The sequence below is a fragment of the Schistocerca cancellata genome, chromosome 7 (genome assembly GCF_023864275.1).
Source record: "Schistocerca cancellata isolate TAMUIC-IGC-003103 chromosome 7, iqSchCanc2.1, whole genome shotgun sequence".
Taxonomy (NCBI): domain Eukaryota; kingdom Metazoa; phylum Arthropoda; class Insecta; order Orthoptera; family Acrididae; genus Schistocerca; species Schistocerca cancellata.
In genome coordinates this window covers 203491785-203508519 of record NC_064632.1, presented here as the reverse complement: position 1 = coordinate 203508519, position 16735 = coordinate 203491785, and the positions used below count along the sequence as shown (strand labels likewise).

Here is a 16735-nt window from a genome sequence, read left to right as displayed (position 1 = left end):
TGCTGATATGAAGTGCAGCATTTCAAGAGAGGTAGCCAGCATACCTACAGATTTGCTTCGTTGTTCTGTGCAAACTGCAATGTTGCACTTTCAGACTCTTCTGGACACTGAAGAGCACTATCCTGAGCTCCTTTTGTAGCAGTAACAGTACTGGTGTGTAATGGTATGCTGTACCATCGCAGCACATTAGAAGTGTTTCAATTCAATTGATTTTGCATTATCTCTCTTCCTCATGTCCTTGACATTAATGCTATCAAGTGTGGTTCTCATTCAGTAATTAGTTTCTGTGGTAAATGGAGAAAGTTTAATTATAACCACCTGGTATTTCTGAAACTCTTACTGGAATTGATAAATTGCAGCAATATTTGGATTAAGCTGCTCACCTTACACAGTAAGTCCACAAATCCCATGTCAAGCCATCACTGCCTTTGTTATCCTGCTGGCCATATCCCATTTCCATTTAGGTTGAAACTAGTCTTTGCCACTGTTGTCTCGTTTGCTCTAAGGACATGTCTGTACCAACGTAGGTGGCTTTCTCATTTTGTCTACTACAGGTGAAATGCCGTATAGCCAGTGAGCTTCATTATTTGTGACATGGTCATGCAATGTTAATCCCATGTCCACTTAAGCATTTTTTGTCTCCATAACAGCAAGTCTTTGCTCTACTTCCTTTGTTGAAGGCCAGCATTCAACCCCATACAGCACAACTGGACAGATTACCAATCAGTATGCTTTTGATTTGAGCCTGTTTGGAATTCTCTTGTCGCACAGTACTCTACTAGCTGAACATCATTTGAGCCATGCACTACGAAGGCAGCAGATGGAGATTTCTGCAGTGAGATTTCCATCAGCAGTGATTGTCAGAACCAGTTACTTTAAAGTCCTTGCTGTTGGGAGGTCAACACCATTGATTCTGATAGTTAGAGAGTCATTTAAATCTGTGGAAAGGTAATGTTTTCAACACACTGAGCCGTAGTCCTACATTTGAAAGCCTGTCATTCCAGGCTTGGACTAAGTTTTAGATCATTCTTATCTTCACTGGCCAGTAGCACATCATCAACATACAGTAACATTAAGGGTGAGGTTTTCTGCAGGTTTCTTGTGATGGTACCCACGATAGTGATAAACAGGAGCAGTGAGAGAGCAGATCCCTGATGAACTCCCACAGAAATAGGGAAGTCTGTCATAGTCCGGTAGCTGACTGTATCCGGCTTTTCGGGTTCTGGTAGAGCAGCCTGACCCACCTAATGAGCTCTTCGGGTACTCCATGTTCTCACAGGGCAAGCCAAATTAACTTGTGTGGCACTCTGTCAAAGGCCTTTTTGAGGTCAAGAAAGGCCAAGTGTAGCCGTTTTGACTTTTCACAGAGCTTTTCGATAAGCAGGTGAGCTGCATGGATAAAATCTGTCGTCCCACAGCCCTTCATGAATCCACACTGATTGCTGGAGAGAGAATTTCTCAGATCCTTTTATCAATGATGTGTTCAAATACTTTCATGGTGTGTGAAAGAAGGTGTACTGGGTGGTAGTAGTTACATTCAGCTGGACTTCCCTTCTGCTTCCAAATTGGAACTGTTGTGCTACATGTCCAGTTATCTAGAATCCTACCCTCCTCAATGATCTGTAATCAACCATTCAGCTGAATCCCAGTGTTTTGATTTCCACAAGTCTGCAGAATATGATATGGCCCCGTTGCATTTCAGATTTTCATTTTCTGTAATGCTTTGACAACCTCATCCTTGGTGACTGATGTAATGGGTCCCTCTAATGGAGTTGACACTAGAATTGGAGCATGTGGAAACTCATCATGTGGAAACCCCTCATTTCAAACTTCCTCAAAGTATTTCCTCCATCACTCTGCAACTTTCTTTCTGATGCTGGCAAGTTTGCCTTCATCACTGATTCCCCAGAATCTTTCAATGTCTGCAGTTTGTTTATGGTACTGCTTCGCCAGTCTAAGTTCTTGTTCTTCATTAGGTTTTTCTAGTTGATTGCAGACTTAGCTGAAGTGGACCGATTTGGCTGCTGCAACTGCCTTCTTTGCTGCATTTATAGCTTCATGGTAATCCTTCCAGTTTTCATCTCTCTTAGAGAGGAGGAACCTTTGGTATAGCTGCTTTTTAAAGTGCACAGCCTTCTTCACCACCTCAGTCCAGAGCCATGTTTGGCTATCGATTTTACATCTATTTTTAAGGGCATCCCATTTTGTTCCTACGTCAGTAATAGGGGGAAGGGTGATGGATGAAATAATATCTCTCTCTGCTTCTTTGAGTCACCACCATTTAGTATGTGCTGGGCCATTGCATTCTCTCTTCCTTTGATTTGGAGATTTGATGCACAATTTGAAAATAGCAGGCAGTGTTGTATAGCAACTGCTTCATACGGAATAGATTTTGCATCCAAAACAATTTAGGTCACGTCGCTGTACAAGAATGAAATCTATCTGGCACATGTTACCACTGTAGGAAGTCCAAAGGTGGGACATCCTCCTCTTGAAGATGTTTGTGATGACTAATTTGTGTGTTTCAGCAAAGTTCAATGTTCTCTCCCCATCTACGTTTTTATGTCCAGCCCCATTACTACCAAGGCATCTGTATCCATCTGCATTTGAAACATGACCATTGAGATCACTAGATATGACAGTATCTTCAGGTGGCACTTCTAAGATCTTATCAAGCAACACCCAACAGTCATCTTTTGTCTTGTGTGTGCAGCCTGTTTGCAGAGCATAACACAAATCTCTGGATGTTCCTCTCATCTGTAGCCAAGACCACTTTCATCAAACTGTCATCAAATCCTCTACTTTTGCTAGAGTGCCAAAATTTCAAGCTAACAATCATCCCAACCCCTTTGATTTCTGAGAAACTGGGAAAGCACAACATAACTGAAAAGTCACTGGTTCACAGGGCAAAACCTAAGGGATTGAAGAATCAACAATTTGGGAATGGAAATTGACTGTGGGCGGCAAGGGAGCAAGAGATGGTCTTCAATTTTTACAAAGGCTTAACAACAGTAAATGGTTCAAAATACTGTAGTCTGTGTTAGCCAGAGGATTACATATTGTTCTGCAGAAGAAAACTGTGGAAAGAGAATAACTGGCAGACTGCGATAAACACTTGGGTTAACACAAAGCTTGGAGTATGACGACTCTATACATTGTATGAATGTAGAAGTCTTACGTTCAGGAGACAAAATGGCTGGGAAATTAAGTATACCGTTTCTCTGTATTTCCTTATCTGCTTTTGTAAGGAAAATTCCTAATTTATAGCACAAGCCTAAATCAAACTACCATGAATTCTTGTGCAGTTCAATATATCTTTCACAACTTTTCACACAGCATCATGAAAGAACTATTGATCATTACTATACCACAGAAAGTATCTGCCTAATTCAAAATCTATGATCTTTTCAATTTTAGAGGAGTGTTTCAGGGGATGCACAGGAAGGTACAAATTGACATGCTTCAACATTATACACTGACTGCCACCACTGATATCATGTGTAGTGTCTTACTTAAATGAACCTACAGATATTTTAGTGATACAACACCATGAAAAATGTCAGTCCTTCAGTAAGGTGGTGTAATCACCTGTATCTACTAATTTGTTGCGACAACTTTCTGTTAAGCGAGGTCGGTCTGTATCAGAAAAGTTGTCAAATTTTGAAAAGTTAGTGTTTTACAGTATACTTCAGACAGCTACCCACAGAGGAAATGTACACCAATCTTCCATTTCAGCACTCTGCATTCCTACATTGGTTAACAGGTAACTGAACATCATTAGCAGTAAGTAATGACACTTATCCACCAATTCATATTGGTTTTTGTATTTATTCTACAAAATAATGTGTCACCCTACATTTCAACAATACTATCTAATCAATATATCTAAATACTATCTAATCATGTAGTTGAACTTTTTCCCTGGAATTTCCAGGACTATAGCTGGGTTTGTCAAGGAATACAAACAACAAAGTTGTACAATAAACGGAAATATTACTAACTAAACCTTAGTTAAGGACAAAATGTTTCAGAAACTTTACAATAGCCTCTTTTCTGGGAGCAGGACGGAGTAATGAAAAACATTTTATCTGTATTTCCATTAAAAACTGATGTATTCAAATGTACCCAAAACTTCTAAATCTTCCCATGCTTTGAAGTGGATAAAATTGTTGAAGAGATCTGCATAATGCTTTTAGATTATACTTTCTAATCAAAAGGGAGCAATATACTAAAACCTCATTTAACCATGCCTCATTAACCTGGGTTCCCTATATCTGGATTCATTTTGTTCCCTTTTCCTGTGATAGAAAAATGCATACTGGAGAACATGAAACATGTATACAGAAGACAGCTACTGTGTAGTTTCTGTGCTGAAACCAGTAAATAGAAAAAAGGTTTTTTATGGTTGCAGCTTCTTGGGATCAAGTAACAGAACTACTGATTCTGAAGCTGTGGAAAACAGTATGGCCCACCATTTGCAATTCCATCACTGAAGTATTCAACACCTCAATTCTTAGAAATTTAAGAAAATATTCATGGTCGTTCGGATATAGATGATAGTGATGAAGGTGCCTAGTTGCAGACTGACAGTGATTCTGCCTTATGGTATGATGATGGTTGGAGGGTTGGTTTGGGGGGATTAAAAGGACCAGACTGCGACGGTCATCGGTCCCTTTTTCCAAAAAATTAAAACCGCCCAAAGAGAATAAAAACGAACAACAGGAAAGATGTCAGACGACACGGGACAAGAAAGACTCCGACAGATATCAGACAAAACGAAATAAAATCTCACAGAGTGTGACAGTGGTTGGCCAACCACAGGAACAAAAAAAAGGAAAAGCCAACCACTGAGAACACATTAAAAACTCAGTTTAAAACTGTAGGCCAAAGGCCAGAATCAACACAAAACAAGAAAATAAAACAAACACTCATATTAAATGATAAAAACACCCTGCCCGAATAAAATGCAAAACTAAGCCAGCCATAGCAGGGTCATCCGCTAAAAGGGCAGGGAGCGAGTCAGGCAGTGCGAACGTCTGCCTGAGCACAGCTAAAAGTGGACAGTCCAATAAAATGTGGACCGCTGTCAAAACGGAGCCGCAGCAACAAAGTTGGGTCCTCACGTCTCAATAGGTGGCTGTGCGTCATCCATGTGTGCCCAATGTGCAGCTGGCAGAGGACAACAGACTCCTTGCGAGAGATCCGCAAGGAGGAGCGCCACACACCGGTAGCCTCCTTGATGGCCCAAAGTTTGTTTCGTGAAAGCAGGGCGCACCATTCAGTGTCCCAAAGGTATGGTGGTATGATGAATTCTTTACTGCAACAGGTTGTACTGCAGAGAATGGCAGTGATGGTGAAGAGGGCAATGGAAGTAGCATTTCAAGGGAAGAAATAATGCCTCATGTGGAGGCCACAATACAGATGGAAAAAATTATGGTTTACTTAGAATGTCACATGAAAACAACTTCAACTGAACACTTTAGTGAAAAGTCGAATTGACTGTACTGTTCACCATGCCACCCAAGTATCAGAAAAGGGTGTTACACACACTTTCAGTAAATAAATATGAATTCACTACAGTAACTTAAGAGTTTATGTGCCAAAAAAGGGTTTCTTTTTAATACCAAAATGGAAGGTTTGTATGCTGTAGTATATATTCTTTGCAATATTTCCATATTATCTGGGGTTTTCTTAATCCAGATTACAGTTGATTCTGAATAAATGAAGTTCTTATGTGTTGGTAAGTATGAACATCAGGTAATACACTGACCTCATCCAATACAAGCATACGGCAGTGTTCCATGTTGGCGACGTGTTTATCCATTAGGTCCAATATTCGACCAGGCGTCGCAATTACAACGTGCACTGGAAATTTTACAGGTTGATGTTATTTAGGCTACATCCAGATAACATATATAAGTCTTATTTCAGAATTAAGATTTGTAACTTATTACCTGTCTGGTAAATCCTCATGATATCATCTCTCAGATTTGTACCACCAGTAGTTACCATAATTTTAACTTTCATGTGTTTTGCAAGTTCTATGCATATTTGACTAGTTTGAAGGGCCAACTCTCGGGTTGGCACAATTATAAGTGCTGTGAATAAAGAAAGAATGGATGTCACATGACACTCATGCAGTGAAACATCAAATTACTAAAATCTTTCAACTGAAGATGAAAGCATTATTGTCAAAAATTTTGATTTTAATAATAATTGTTAGAAGTATACACACACATCTTGTTACACTTTTTTTATACTGAAAACTGATTTTATCTCAATACAGAACACCTTCAGACTATAGTTTTAGTGCTGTGTGCAGAAGTCATATGTCACTAAATTTATCAACATGAAAGTGTCACACTGTATTAACAGACATTTCACTAATGCCGGTGACCCGAGTTCCTCCACTTGACAGTACGTAAAGTCTTCTCCGAACAACATAATATGATTATCCTTGCACCTTGCCCCAACTTAAGATATGTAGAATTCTTAATTCCCTAAATTCCTTGTCCTGCATACAATGAATGTCAAACAATTGACAAACATAAAAAGCAGGTGTGTCTTGCCTACCTTTACATGATAATTACAAAATGTGTCACTTTGGGAGTAAATATTCAACCCAAAATCTCCACTCACTTCCCCAGCCCAAAAGCATAAACTGAATAATTGAAGACTTTAAATAAAGGCTGTAAGTGCCATAGTAAGGAATTTTATGGTTGCATGTGAAATTGGAGCTACATGCCAAACCCAATAACAAAAGGCTTGAACTGCCCAAAAATGTAGTGCCAAAAGCTATCAAAATATAGTACGTGATTTAACAGCCACAGCTGTTAACGTAGGAAGGGCTCTATTTTCTGCACGGTTACTCCTCAGAGTTAGATAAAATGGCAGAGGCAGCAGATTTTTGTAACAGTTTAGAGTGGAAGGAAATGAGTAAAGGAGAAGGTACTGAGGCAGCAATGAGGAAAAACCTGAAAATGGAATGAACAAATACTTATGTTCATGCAATAAATGTATTCCTGCAAAAACTCGTCCAGGTCCAGAACAGGATTTAAGTCTTATTACTGATCCCTAAAATGGAAAGGACATGGTGCAACAATCTAGATAAAAAGAGCCATTTACTGTCAGTCACACGAATGCATCTCACCTCTTAGATTTCATGAAAGCAGCAGATCTTAATACAAACATAGCACATCTAAACAAATCCAAAGTACAGTGGCTATGGTTGCACAAACTTGAGTCTGAAGTAGCAAAGACCAATAGAAGCTCAGATGAAACTGAGGCCTGGGAAGGTATCCCCATTCTGAGAATGTGTACAAGTTCAGGATGTCAAAAAATGCAACATCCTACCCTGGATGTTAGGAGCCACATCCTTGTAGAAAAGAGGAAATATTTGATTGAAATGGCACAGTACCTGACAAATATGACAGCATACACTCCTACAAAATCAGAATGAGCTTTTACCATCTTTCTGCTGAGTACTGAACTACAGCACTTAGAACTTTTCATTGCATTTGTACTTCCAGTAAGTTTTTCAGACTAACTTCTTTTGGAAACTAAATCCATACTACACTTAGCTTTTAAATAGAATATATAAACAGTGCAATTATGAACATTTATTACCTTGTATACTTAAACTCATTTTCCTCTAATTCATGATTTTCGCACTTAGGAGATTTTTGTATTTCAAGTCTTCAATTTGTGGTGCAAACTAACTTCTTGCAAACAGGTTTTCAGTTAGTTCATTGTGATAATTATTGCTTCACATCCCTCTTAACAAGGAGCCCAGATGACAAATTAAGAATTAGATATATACAGGTAACTACATATGACCCATATTGTTAAACAGATTAGTTCTAGAAAATTTTTAATGATTACAACTTAGAAACAGTAACTAGATAGCAGTTGGTTTGCTGGTTACTATTTTTTATTTTGTATATTTCCATGAATTTTCATGCATTTACTTCACTATCATCAATCAATAATATAAGAAGGTATAAAATTATTTAAATGAAATTAATATTTGTGAAACAAATAGGTCTTTTCTTCTGTGGCCCCAAACAGTCACAGTAAGGTGCTAGCAAAACTATACTGTTGAGTATATAATAATGAAATTTAACAACAAAAATAATTATTGACAATATAATGTAAATGGATAGATAGAAAATCTACTCAACCAGTGGCAGCAGGGACACATGGACACACAGTATCAATGAGCGTGCTGTCCGTGTGGAGCAGGGAGGAGGCACATGATCTGAGTCTGACTGAGGACAAATTGTGATGACCCAGAGGCTTGGCATTTCATTTCAGAAACTGCACGACTTCTCAGTTTTTCAAGTTTTTCTGTAGTGAGTGTCTTCGACATGTGGCAAAATCAAGGTGAAACCACTTCAGACATTGTGGGGCAGGGCAGCCACCCCTCACTACAGATATCTGACATCATAGGCTGGGCATATTGGTGAAATGGGACAGATGGAACTGTGACAGAACTAACATCAGAGTTGCTGAGCAGAGTACATGTACATCTGAACATAGTGTATCTAACACTCCTAACAATGGGCCTCCGCAACCAATGACCTGCTCATGTGCTAACATAATGACATTGGCAAATAGAGCTGACATGAACACATGACCATCAGCACTGGACACTGGCAGACTTTTGTTTCTGTTCATACCTATGGCAGGGCATGAATCACTCCTCCAGGGGAATAGCTCATTGACACCTGTACTATGGGGCATTTGACTACCACGTTTCCCAATGGCAGTGGGATTTTGTAACAAGATAATATGCCATGTCACAAGGCTAAGAGTGTGATTGAGTGGTCAGGAACATAGTGGCAAGTCTCAATTGAGGAGCTGCTCCCCTCCCCAACTCACCAGACCTGAACATGACAGAGCTCATTGCTGCTTCCCAGAAATTACAGGAACTGGATGACTTGTGCATCCAAATGTGGCGCAACTCTCTCCAGCAAACTACCAAGACCTCATTGCTTCCACATCCCTGCTGTTATCTGTGCCAGAAGTGGACATACTGGCTATTAGCAGGTGGTCACATCTGCCTGATTAGTGTATTCTACATGCACTCATGGCAATATGTATCAATTCATCATTGGATTTAATTCAATATTACAAAAAGCTTGTGAATTACAGACAATAACAAATGGAAACAACAGACCATGGTAGTCCAGCAGAACTAATTGGTAACAAGAAAAATTATAGAACTCTAAATTTAGAGTAAACAAAAGTTTACGACCAAAAGAATGTTGGTATAACAGTTTTTAATACAAGTTCAAAAAGATTGCAATGGTGAAATTACTTTCTGGAAGAACTGGAAATTGTTGATGGTGTAATGACAGCAACCAGCCACAAATTTACTTTGAGTTCCTTTATGCAAAGGAAACCGTTACCGGTTTCGAATCGTTGTGATTCATCATCAGACGGTTTATAAAAAAACACACCAAATGTCAGAAAGAAAGCGTGTAAACCGTCTGATGATGAATCGCAACGATTCGAAACCGGTAACTGTTTCCTTTGAATAAAGGAACTCAAAGTAAATTTGTGGCTGGTTGCTGTCATTACACCATCAACATTTGTCTTCAAAAACAGCCACGGTCTCCAACATGTCATCATATGACAAAACTGGAAATTGTTCTTTGGCATAGTGGAAAGAATCTGATTTAGGTAGTCTATGTTATGTCTACATCTGCAACTATACTCTGAAAAACACCAAACCACCATGAGGTGCGTGCATGGCAGAGGCTACGTACTGTTGTACCAGTTATTAGGGTTTCCTCCTGTTACATTCATGTACCGAGTGCAGGAAGAATGATTGACTGAATGCCTCTGTGCATGCAGTGATTATTCTAATCTTATCCTCACTATCCATATGTGAGCAATACATAAGGGGTTGTAGTATACTCTTAGTGTTGTCATTTAAAGCAGGTATTGAAACTTCGTTAATAGACTTTCTCAGAATAGTTTATGCCCTATCTTCAAGAGTCTTCCAGTTTAGTTCCTTCAATATCTGACATTCTCCCACAAATTAAACCTGGGACAATCCATGCTGCCCTGCTCTGTATACTTTCAATATCGCCATTAGTCCCGTTTGGTATGGGTCTCAATATTCTAGGATGGTTTACGTGTTTTTTGTAAGTGATCTCCTTTGTAGACTGATTTCACTTCCACAGTATATTACCAATAAACTGGAGTCTAGCTGGCTGATTCCATAAGTGACTCATTGATATTGACTGGTATTATACAATACAACATTTTTCCGTTTTGTGAAATGCACAATTTTACATTTCTGAACATTTAAAGAAGTTGCCAGTCTTTGCACAACTTTGAAATCTTAACAAGATCTGACAATATTTGTGAGTCTTTCAGACTATACATTATAGACAACTGAATTTGGAAAAGTTATTTTACTATTAATATTGCCTGTGGGGTCATTAATATAAAATATGAACAGCAAGAGTCCCATCATACTTCCCTGAGGCACACCCGAAGTTACTTCTAAATCTGACTACTCTCCATCCACATTAACATGCTGTGTCCTTCCTATCACAAAGTCCTCAATTCAGTCACAAATTCCACTTGATAATCCATATGATCATACTTTTGACAATAAATGTAGGCGTGGTACTGAGTCAAACACTTTTCTGAAATAAAGAAATACTGTATCTACCTGGCTGCATTGATCCAAAGCTTTCAGTATGTTAAGTGAGAAGTGAGAGTTGGTTTCACACGATCGATGTAAATCCGTGCTGGTTGGCTAAAAAAATGGCTCTAAACACCATGGGACTTAACATCTGAGGTCATCAGTCCCCTGCTGGTTGCTCACTGAGCTCAAAATGTGTTCTAAGATTCTACAATAAATCTATGTCTAGGATAATGGATGTTAGTTTTGTGGATTACTTCTACTACCCTTCTTGTAGCTCCGTGTGACCTACGCCTTTTCCAAGAACTGGGCACGGTTTTTTGTTTGAGGGATCTACAATAGATTATAAGAGTCATAAGAGGGGGCTAACACAGCTGTAAATTCAGTACACAATCTAAGATTTCATTGGGGCCTGGAGCTTTGTTCAATTTTAACGATTTCAGCTGTTTCTAAACACCACTGACACTAACACTTATTGCATTGATCTTTTCAGTGTTGTAAGGATTGAATTGTGCAGTTATCCTGAGGTTTCCTTTATAAACATTTGAAAACACGAGTTACCCATTTCAGCTTTTGCTTTGCTACCTTGAATTTCAGTTCCTGTCTCATTAGCTAGGTGCTGGACACTAATGTTGGAGCCAATAGCAGCCTTTCTGATCAGAGAAATGTACACAGCAACTTCAAATGGAATCTTCTACAATCTGATAAATGTACAAATAGTGAAGAAGCTATGGCATGTTTTTGCTGCAGTTCCTAAATTTACATGTGACTTTTCCATGAAAATCAGTCATTACCAGACATGGTATGTAACTGGTAATCTTAGCATCATGTAAATCGAGCAGCAGTAAAATGTAACAATGTGCTTTCAAATGCCAAAATAAGACAGACGAAAAATAGTACTGAGTTACTGAAGGGGGTTCTATGTGGCTGGCTAATCCATCACCCTCAAATTATTTCCCTAATAGCTTTTAATTTAATATTTAAAGAGTTAGTCTAACATTCCCAAAACAAGTTTTGCTTATTTCAACCACTCCCTACATGCCACAGTTACTTTTTGCCTTAAAATTTTGTCCTTTTAATTGACTTTTCATCTTATTGATTAAACTGTTACTCTTTATTTATTCACAATACTGGATCCACAATTCAGAAGACACCCATTTATATGCAAACAGATTTCCACTTCCCATAACCATGCACTGTAGGTGACAAAATTTCCTAACACTGGAAACCACTCACCATCTTAAATGCTAGAAGTCCACTACTTTTCCCGTGTAGTTTATTTTCCAAGTAAAAAAGTTAAATCACTTTCATTTCCTACTGTTACATGGAGTAAACAAATTTCAGGCTACAAAAGACTATTGTCACTATTACCTGAAACAACTGATTTTTAACAATTCATTTCTTTGAGATTTTATTTTGCAAACCAACTCACCTACCATTGTTTAATAGGCTGAATATTATTACAGGGCTATTACTGAGTGAAATGAACTTTTGTCCTGCATCATTGCTGTGAGAGCTGATCACTGATTAACGTTTGCCAGTTACATTCTGAGAACAGCAACTGCTGACATATGAGGTGTATGTGTTCTCACTTCCTGCACATGGGGTCCCAGGTTCGACTCCTGGTGCGGTGAGGGATTTTTTTCCCTGCCTTGAGATGACTGAGTAGTTTTGTCTTCACCACCACCACCACCACCACCACCACCACCACCACCACCAGAAAGTTTGCTGATTACCCAGATTTTAGATACAATAAGATATAAAAATAATGGATAAAGCTAAACATTTGATAACACGGTCATGGATGTAAAAGCACTGACTGGCACATGTATGTATTCATATCGTGAGATTTCTCGAAGATTGGGTGTGTCAGGCTATAAAGAAGAAACTTATTTTGGTGAGAAATTAGTTCCTCAGAAGAACAGGTGCCACAGGTCAGAGCACTCCTTGGAAAAGATACACCACAAGAACTAATTCTGTTTTTACAAAAGAAATTAAAATAAAACCAACAGTGGCATCACTGCATCTGAAAGAACTAAGAGACAAGCTTACACAAATGAACTTCAAAGCTTGTACACCTCAGCTGAAAGCCAAAATAACTGTTACTGTGATAATATGTCCTGCATGAGGAAAGGACACAAGCATCAAGATCTGGACTTCAGAATTCTGTTAGCTTCATTAGATAGTATTTGCCTTAGTACAGTAGCGACGAATTTTATGAGTTCAGGGCTAATCCTAGAGCAAATCTCAATGGCTTTTTCATTTAGTTTCTGGCTTGCTATAACGACAAGTAAACATTTGAAATTTTTGTAAATAAATTTTTGTTTGTAAAAAGATGCACTGGTGAGAAGTACCATCCTCACTATTTCATTGATTTCAATTTGCTGCACTATTGTGTGCAATAGGTGTGGTCTACCTAGCCATGCCTAACTATGTCAAAGTTAAGGTCTGCAGACAAACATCTCACCTAAGTCATGATATAGTCATCGGTGCCTTAGGCACTGGACATGTGTACTCTTGAGGGCAGGAAGATTGGTACAAGGAGCAGTTAAGGAGAAGGTTACTACCTCAAAAGAATGGCTTCCTAAAAGAACCATTTGTGCAGGCCAGAGTTCCATGACCCATAGCACACTCAGTAAAATCTTTTTGTAGGAAGAAAATTTCCCTTTGTTGCTCTGGCCAGGAAATTCACCCATAATGAACCTAACTGATAAAGTTTTGGAGCTGGTGGAAAGAGAAGCAAAGGAAACAATCACCACAAAATTGTCTCATTGGAAACATATGAGTGGTATCACCCAACAATGCAGGACACTGTACAAGCCCGTATTAACAGTATATGCAGGTGAACTGGAGCATTAATAGCTGCTAAAGGTGGTGTGACAACAGGCTTTGTTCCACTTATTGGACCTTTTTAAAAACCACAATTAAAACTGTCTGGTTTGGTGGATGTTAATCTGTAATGTTTACAAAATTAAATCACTTCATTTGGACTGATTAAAATAATCTTAGCAGCTTTTTGTATCGCCTAAATTAATTTGTTAAGAACTCAATATGGCCAGGGAGTGTATATGGCATGAATCCCTACAGACAACTATTCAAGTTAATAGGTGTACACTCTGCACATTTGCTCTTCCTAAATTGTATCCACAAATGGCCACAGCCTTGAAAAATCCGTGAAATAACAGGAATGCAAATTCACGGCAATCTTTCAATCAAAAGAAAAAACAAATCAGTCATTAATATCCTTCCATTATCACTTTTTATTTAATGAAAATGCAAAAGTGAATTCAGTAAACATAATCAATGTGTAACCATAGTAAGAGTTTTGTGAATGTTCCACGTTAATTCTGAATATGACCTGGGGGACCTACAATTAGTAGTTATAGGATGAATAACACACAAAATGAATTGCTTATACGTGGCCAACAGTCTCCTGTGCAAACAATAATATTGTTCCAAGACTCAGTCTCTCAATACAGTCCCAGCATTGCCAATACAAAGTTGAGGAAAAACACAGTTCTTGCTCCCACAAAAATAATGGTAATTTTAGTTTCCTGAAAGTACCTCAGGTTTCAGCAAAGCTTCCGATTTGGCTATTATGCCATTTGTGAACACACACTACTCACCTTGAATGCAATCTTTCTTGGGGTCAACTTGCTCAAGAACAGGTATTGAATATGCACCAGTTTTTCCTGTTCCATTTTTGGCACGTGCCAAAACATCTTTACCAGACAGTGCAATAGGAATACTGGCTTCTTGTATTGGAGAGGGCTTTTCCCACCCTTTTTCAAATATTCCCATCAGCAATTCTCGTTTAAGACAGAATTCTTCAAATTCATTCCCTCTCGTGTCCGTAACATCCTACAGAAATAAAAATTCATTACATTTTCACATAAGAAAAGCTGCAACTGTTTTTAAATCTTTAATTCTTACACTTGTCTGAATCCGCCTGTCCTTTGGTGGAATTTTAAGCTTTGACTTCCATCCTTTATCATCTGTCACATCCATGTCCCTGTAACAATTGTTAATTTCAGTCATCACAAATAGTTTAAATTGTGAAATGCTTAAATTTCTTTGTCATTGGAACACAAGTGAAACACATGCTTTCAACCATTTCAATTTGTTGCAGTATTTCGTGTAATATGTGTGGACTACCTATCTAAGCATAACTGTACATCAAAGTCACAACGAAATTGCTATAGATCTACTGTGAACAATTATGTTCCGAACTGCTACAACATCTAAAACTCCCTGAGACAATATCTTGTAAAGGGTTATGAAGGATTCCAATAAATTTCCAAAGCTTGAGTGGTGTTATATGGAACGAAAATAGTGACTACCAGTAGCAGTAGGATTTAAGACTAAACACATACTTACATTTTTTGATTATTTATGCTGTTTATCGGTGGTAACAGCGAGACATGATTGGAATTCACATGCGTTTCTGTCATCATGATGACTTCTTGTGGCCTCAACGTGTATTTAAAGCCTCTATGGAATACGGACCCTTCGGTCGTGTTGTCAACGATCTAAAACGCTGATCCTATTCTGCAACAAAACGTGAGTATACACGTCATCGAGAATTAATAAATTAAATTACATAGAGTATTCAGGTACAACATTCACAAAGTGGGTTTCAGTGCTATAATGATGTTGCACTACTTTATTGAAATGATACCTGTCGTGGCGTTTTCTGGGTTATTTGTGCACAAAACATTACAACTTTCAACGTTACTACACCGACCTGAAAACTAATCTGACAGACCTACTTAACTACCAATACGAAATAAAAAAAGTTTTTTTCACATTCCTTATAAGTTACTGTACGTAACACTCTTAGCACTCACGCTGCGGGCATATTCTCTGTCCAGAATAACGCCCCCCGAGTGAAACAAACTGAAGAAATCTAACCACATACTTGCCCGCTTTGTGTAACCATGTTACACTTTTATTTAATGTAGTGATTAAAACACTGTGAAAGATCTACTAACATTGTGACAGACACTCTCACAAATTTAAACGAAAATATGGGACGTAAAAGATGGCCTCTACGTCAAACTTACGTCTACTCAGTTGCAAATTATCCAAACTACGTTGTAGCTTATTACCTTAACACGTAGGGCTCAACACACGCTACACTTCCCAATCTTCTCTCATTCAACACCAATACACCAGTAAACATATCTCATTCCCTTATTCAACCGCTAAAGCAGCTTCTGCCAGCAACGAACGTGCTTGCACACATCTAGCGGACAGTATTAGAAACACTCGACCCAAAAGGATATCAATGATGTGCTTTTTCAAAACTTTGAGATCATTTTTAAAATTCCTTCAATTCTCAGTTTTTTAAATTAAATTATAGGCACTTTCATATTGAAATCGTGGAGAAAATATTGGTTTCTTCAACTCTTGTGTCAATGACGCCTGGAAATGTTAACCAAAGAGTGTTGGAATAACACCGGAATAACCTTGATTTAGATGCGTTCGCAAAACAAGATGAAACTGATTGGGGTAAGTTATTTTAAGGGAAGGAAATGTATTAATTTCCTTTACTGTCGCAACAGCAATACTTCTAGGAAGTCTATGCCTCTTTTGGGAATTCTTTACTCACAGCTCAATACTAGCATCTGCGATTACGTTACGATTGGATTAATTATAACATTAAACCTAAGTTGCTTATTGTATAATTGTGAAGATGAGTCGTAGTAACAGTTGTTATTTTATAGTGGTCTAATCATGATCTATCAATCAAAATCATTTACTGGATACTATCTGTACGTAAAATCTTATGCCAACAAAGTGCTATCAGTACTCTCTACACAGTAAAACTTCAAAAATCTATATTTTTCAGTTTTTAACTATTGAGCTGCTGATAACCTGCGACTTCGTACTTTATGTTTTTGCATTTATATGGATATTCAATTGGTTCAGTTTTAACCCTTAAAGTTCCGGATGCGATCTCTCAGCTCCCTAGCGCTTATTGTTACTCTGTCGCTAATGCTTAAGGGTAGGGTATGATATTACAGCGTTATCTAGTTGTTCTTTCCCGAAGCCATCGTGGTTTCCTTCGTCAGC

The 16735-nt window shown here is 38.3% G+C and overlaps 1 protein-coding gene across 2 annotated transcripts in view; it reads right to left on the bottom strand.

Annotated features, from left to right (window-relative positions):
- LOC126092001 (ATP-dependent RNA helicase me31b) overlaps positions 1-16131 on the bottom strand; it is a 46020-nt gene extending 29889 nt beyond the window's left edge. Inside the window, exons 1-6 of one of the 2 annotated variants that reach the window (XM_049907376.1) lie at positions 15769-16131; positions 15038-15203; positions 14594-14672; positions 14287-14521; positions 5955-6098; positions 5771-5865 (exon numbers count right to left, since the gene is read on the bottom strand). In XM_049907376.1, the coding sequence (XP_049763333.1) occupies positions 5771-5865; positions 5955-6098; positions 14287-14521; positions 14594-14672; positions 15038-15114 (630 nt within the window). In that variant the 5' untranslated portion in view covers positions 15115-15203; positions 15769-16131. Of the gene's footprint in view, positions 1-5770; positions 5866-5954; positions 6099-14286; positions 14522-14593; positions 14673-15037; positions 15209-15768 lie in introns of both variants that reach the window. The other variant, XM_049907375.1, reaches the window with a different exon arrangement.
- Positions 16132-16735: the final 604 nt, after the last annotated feature.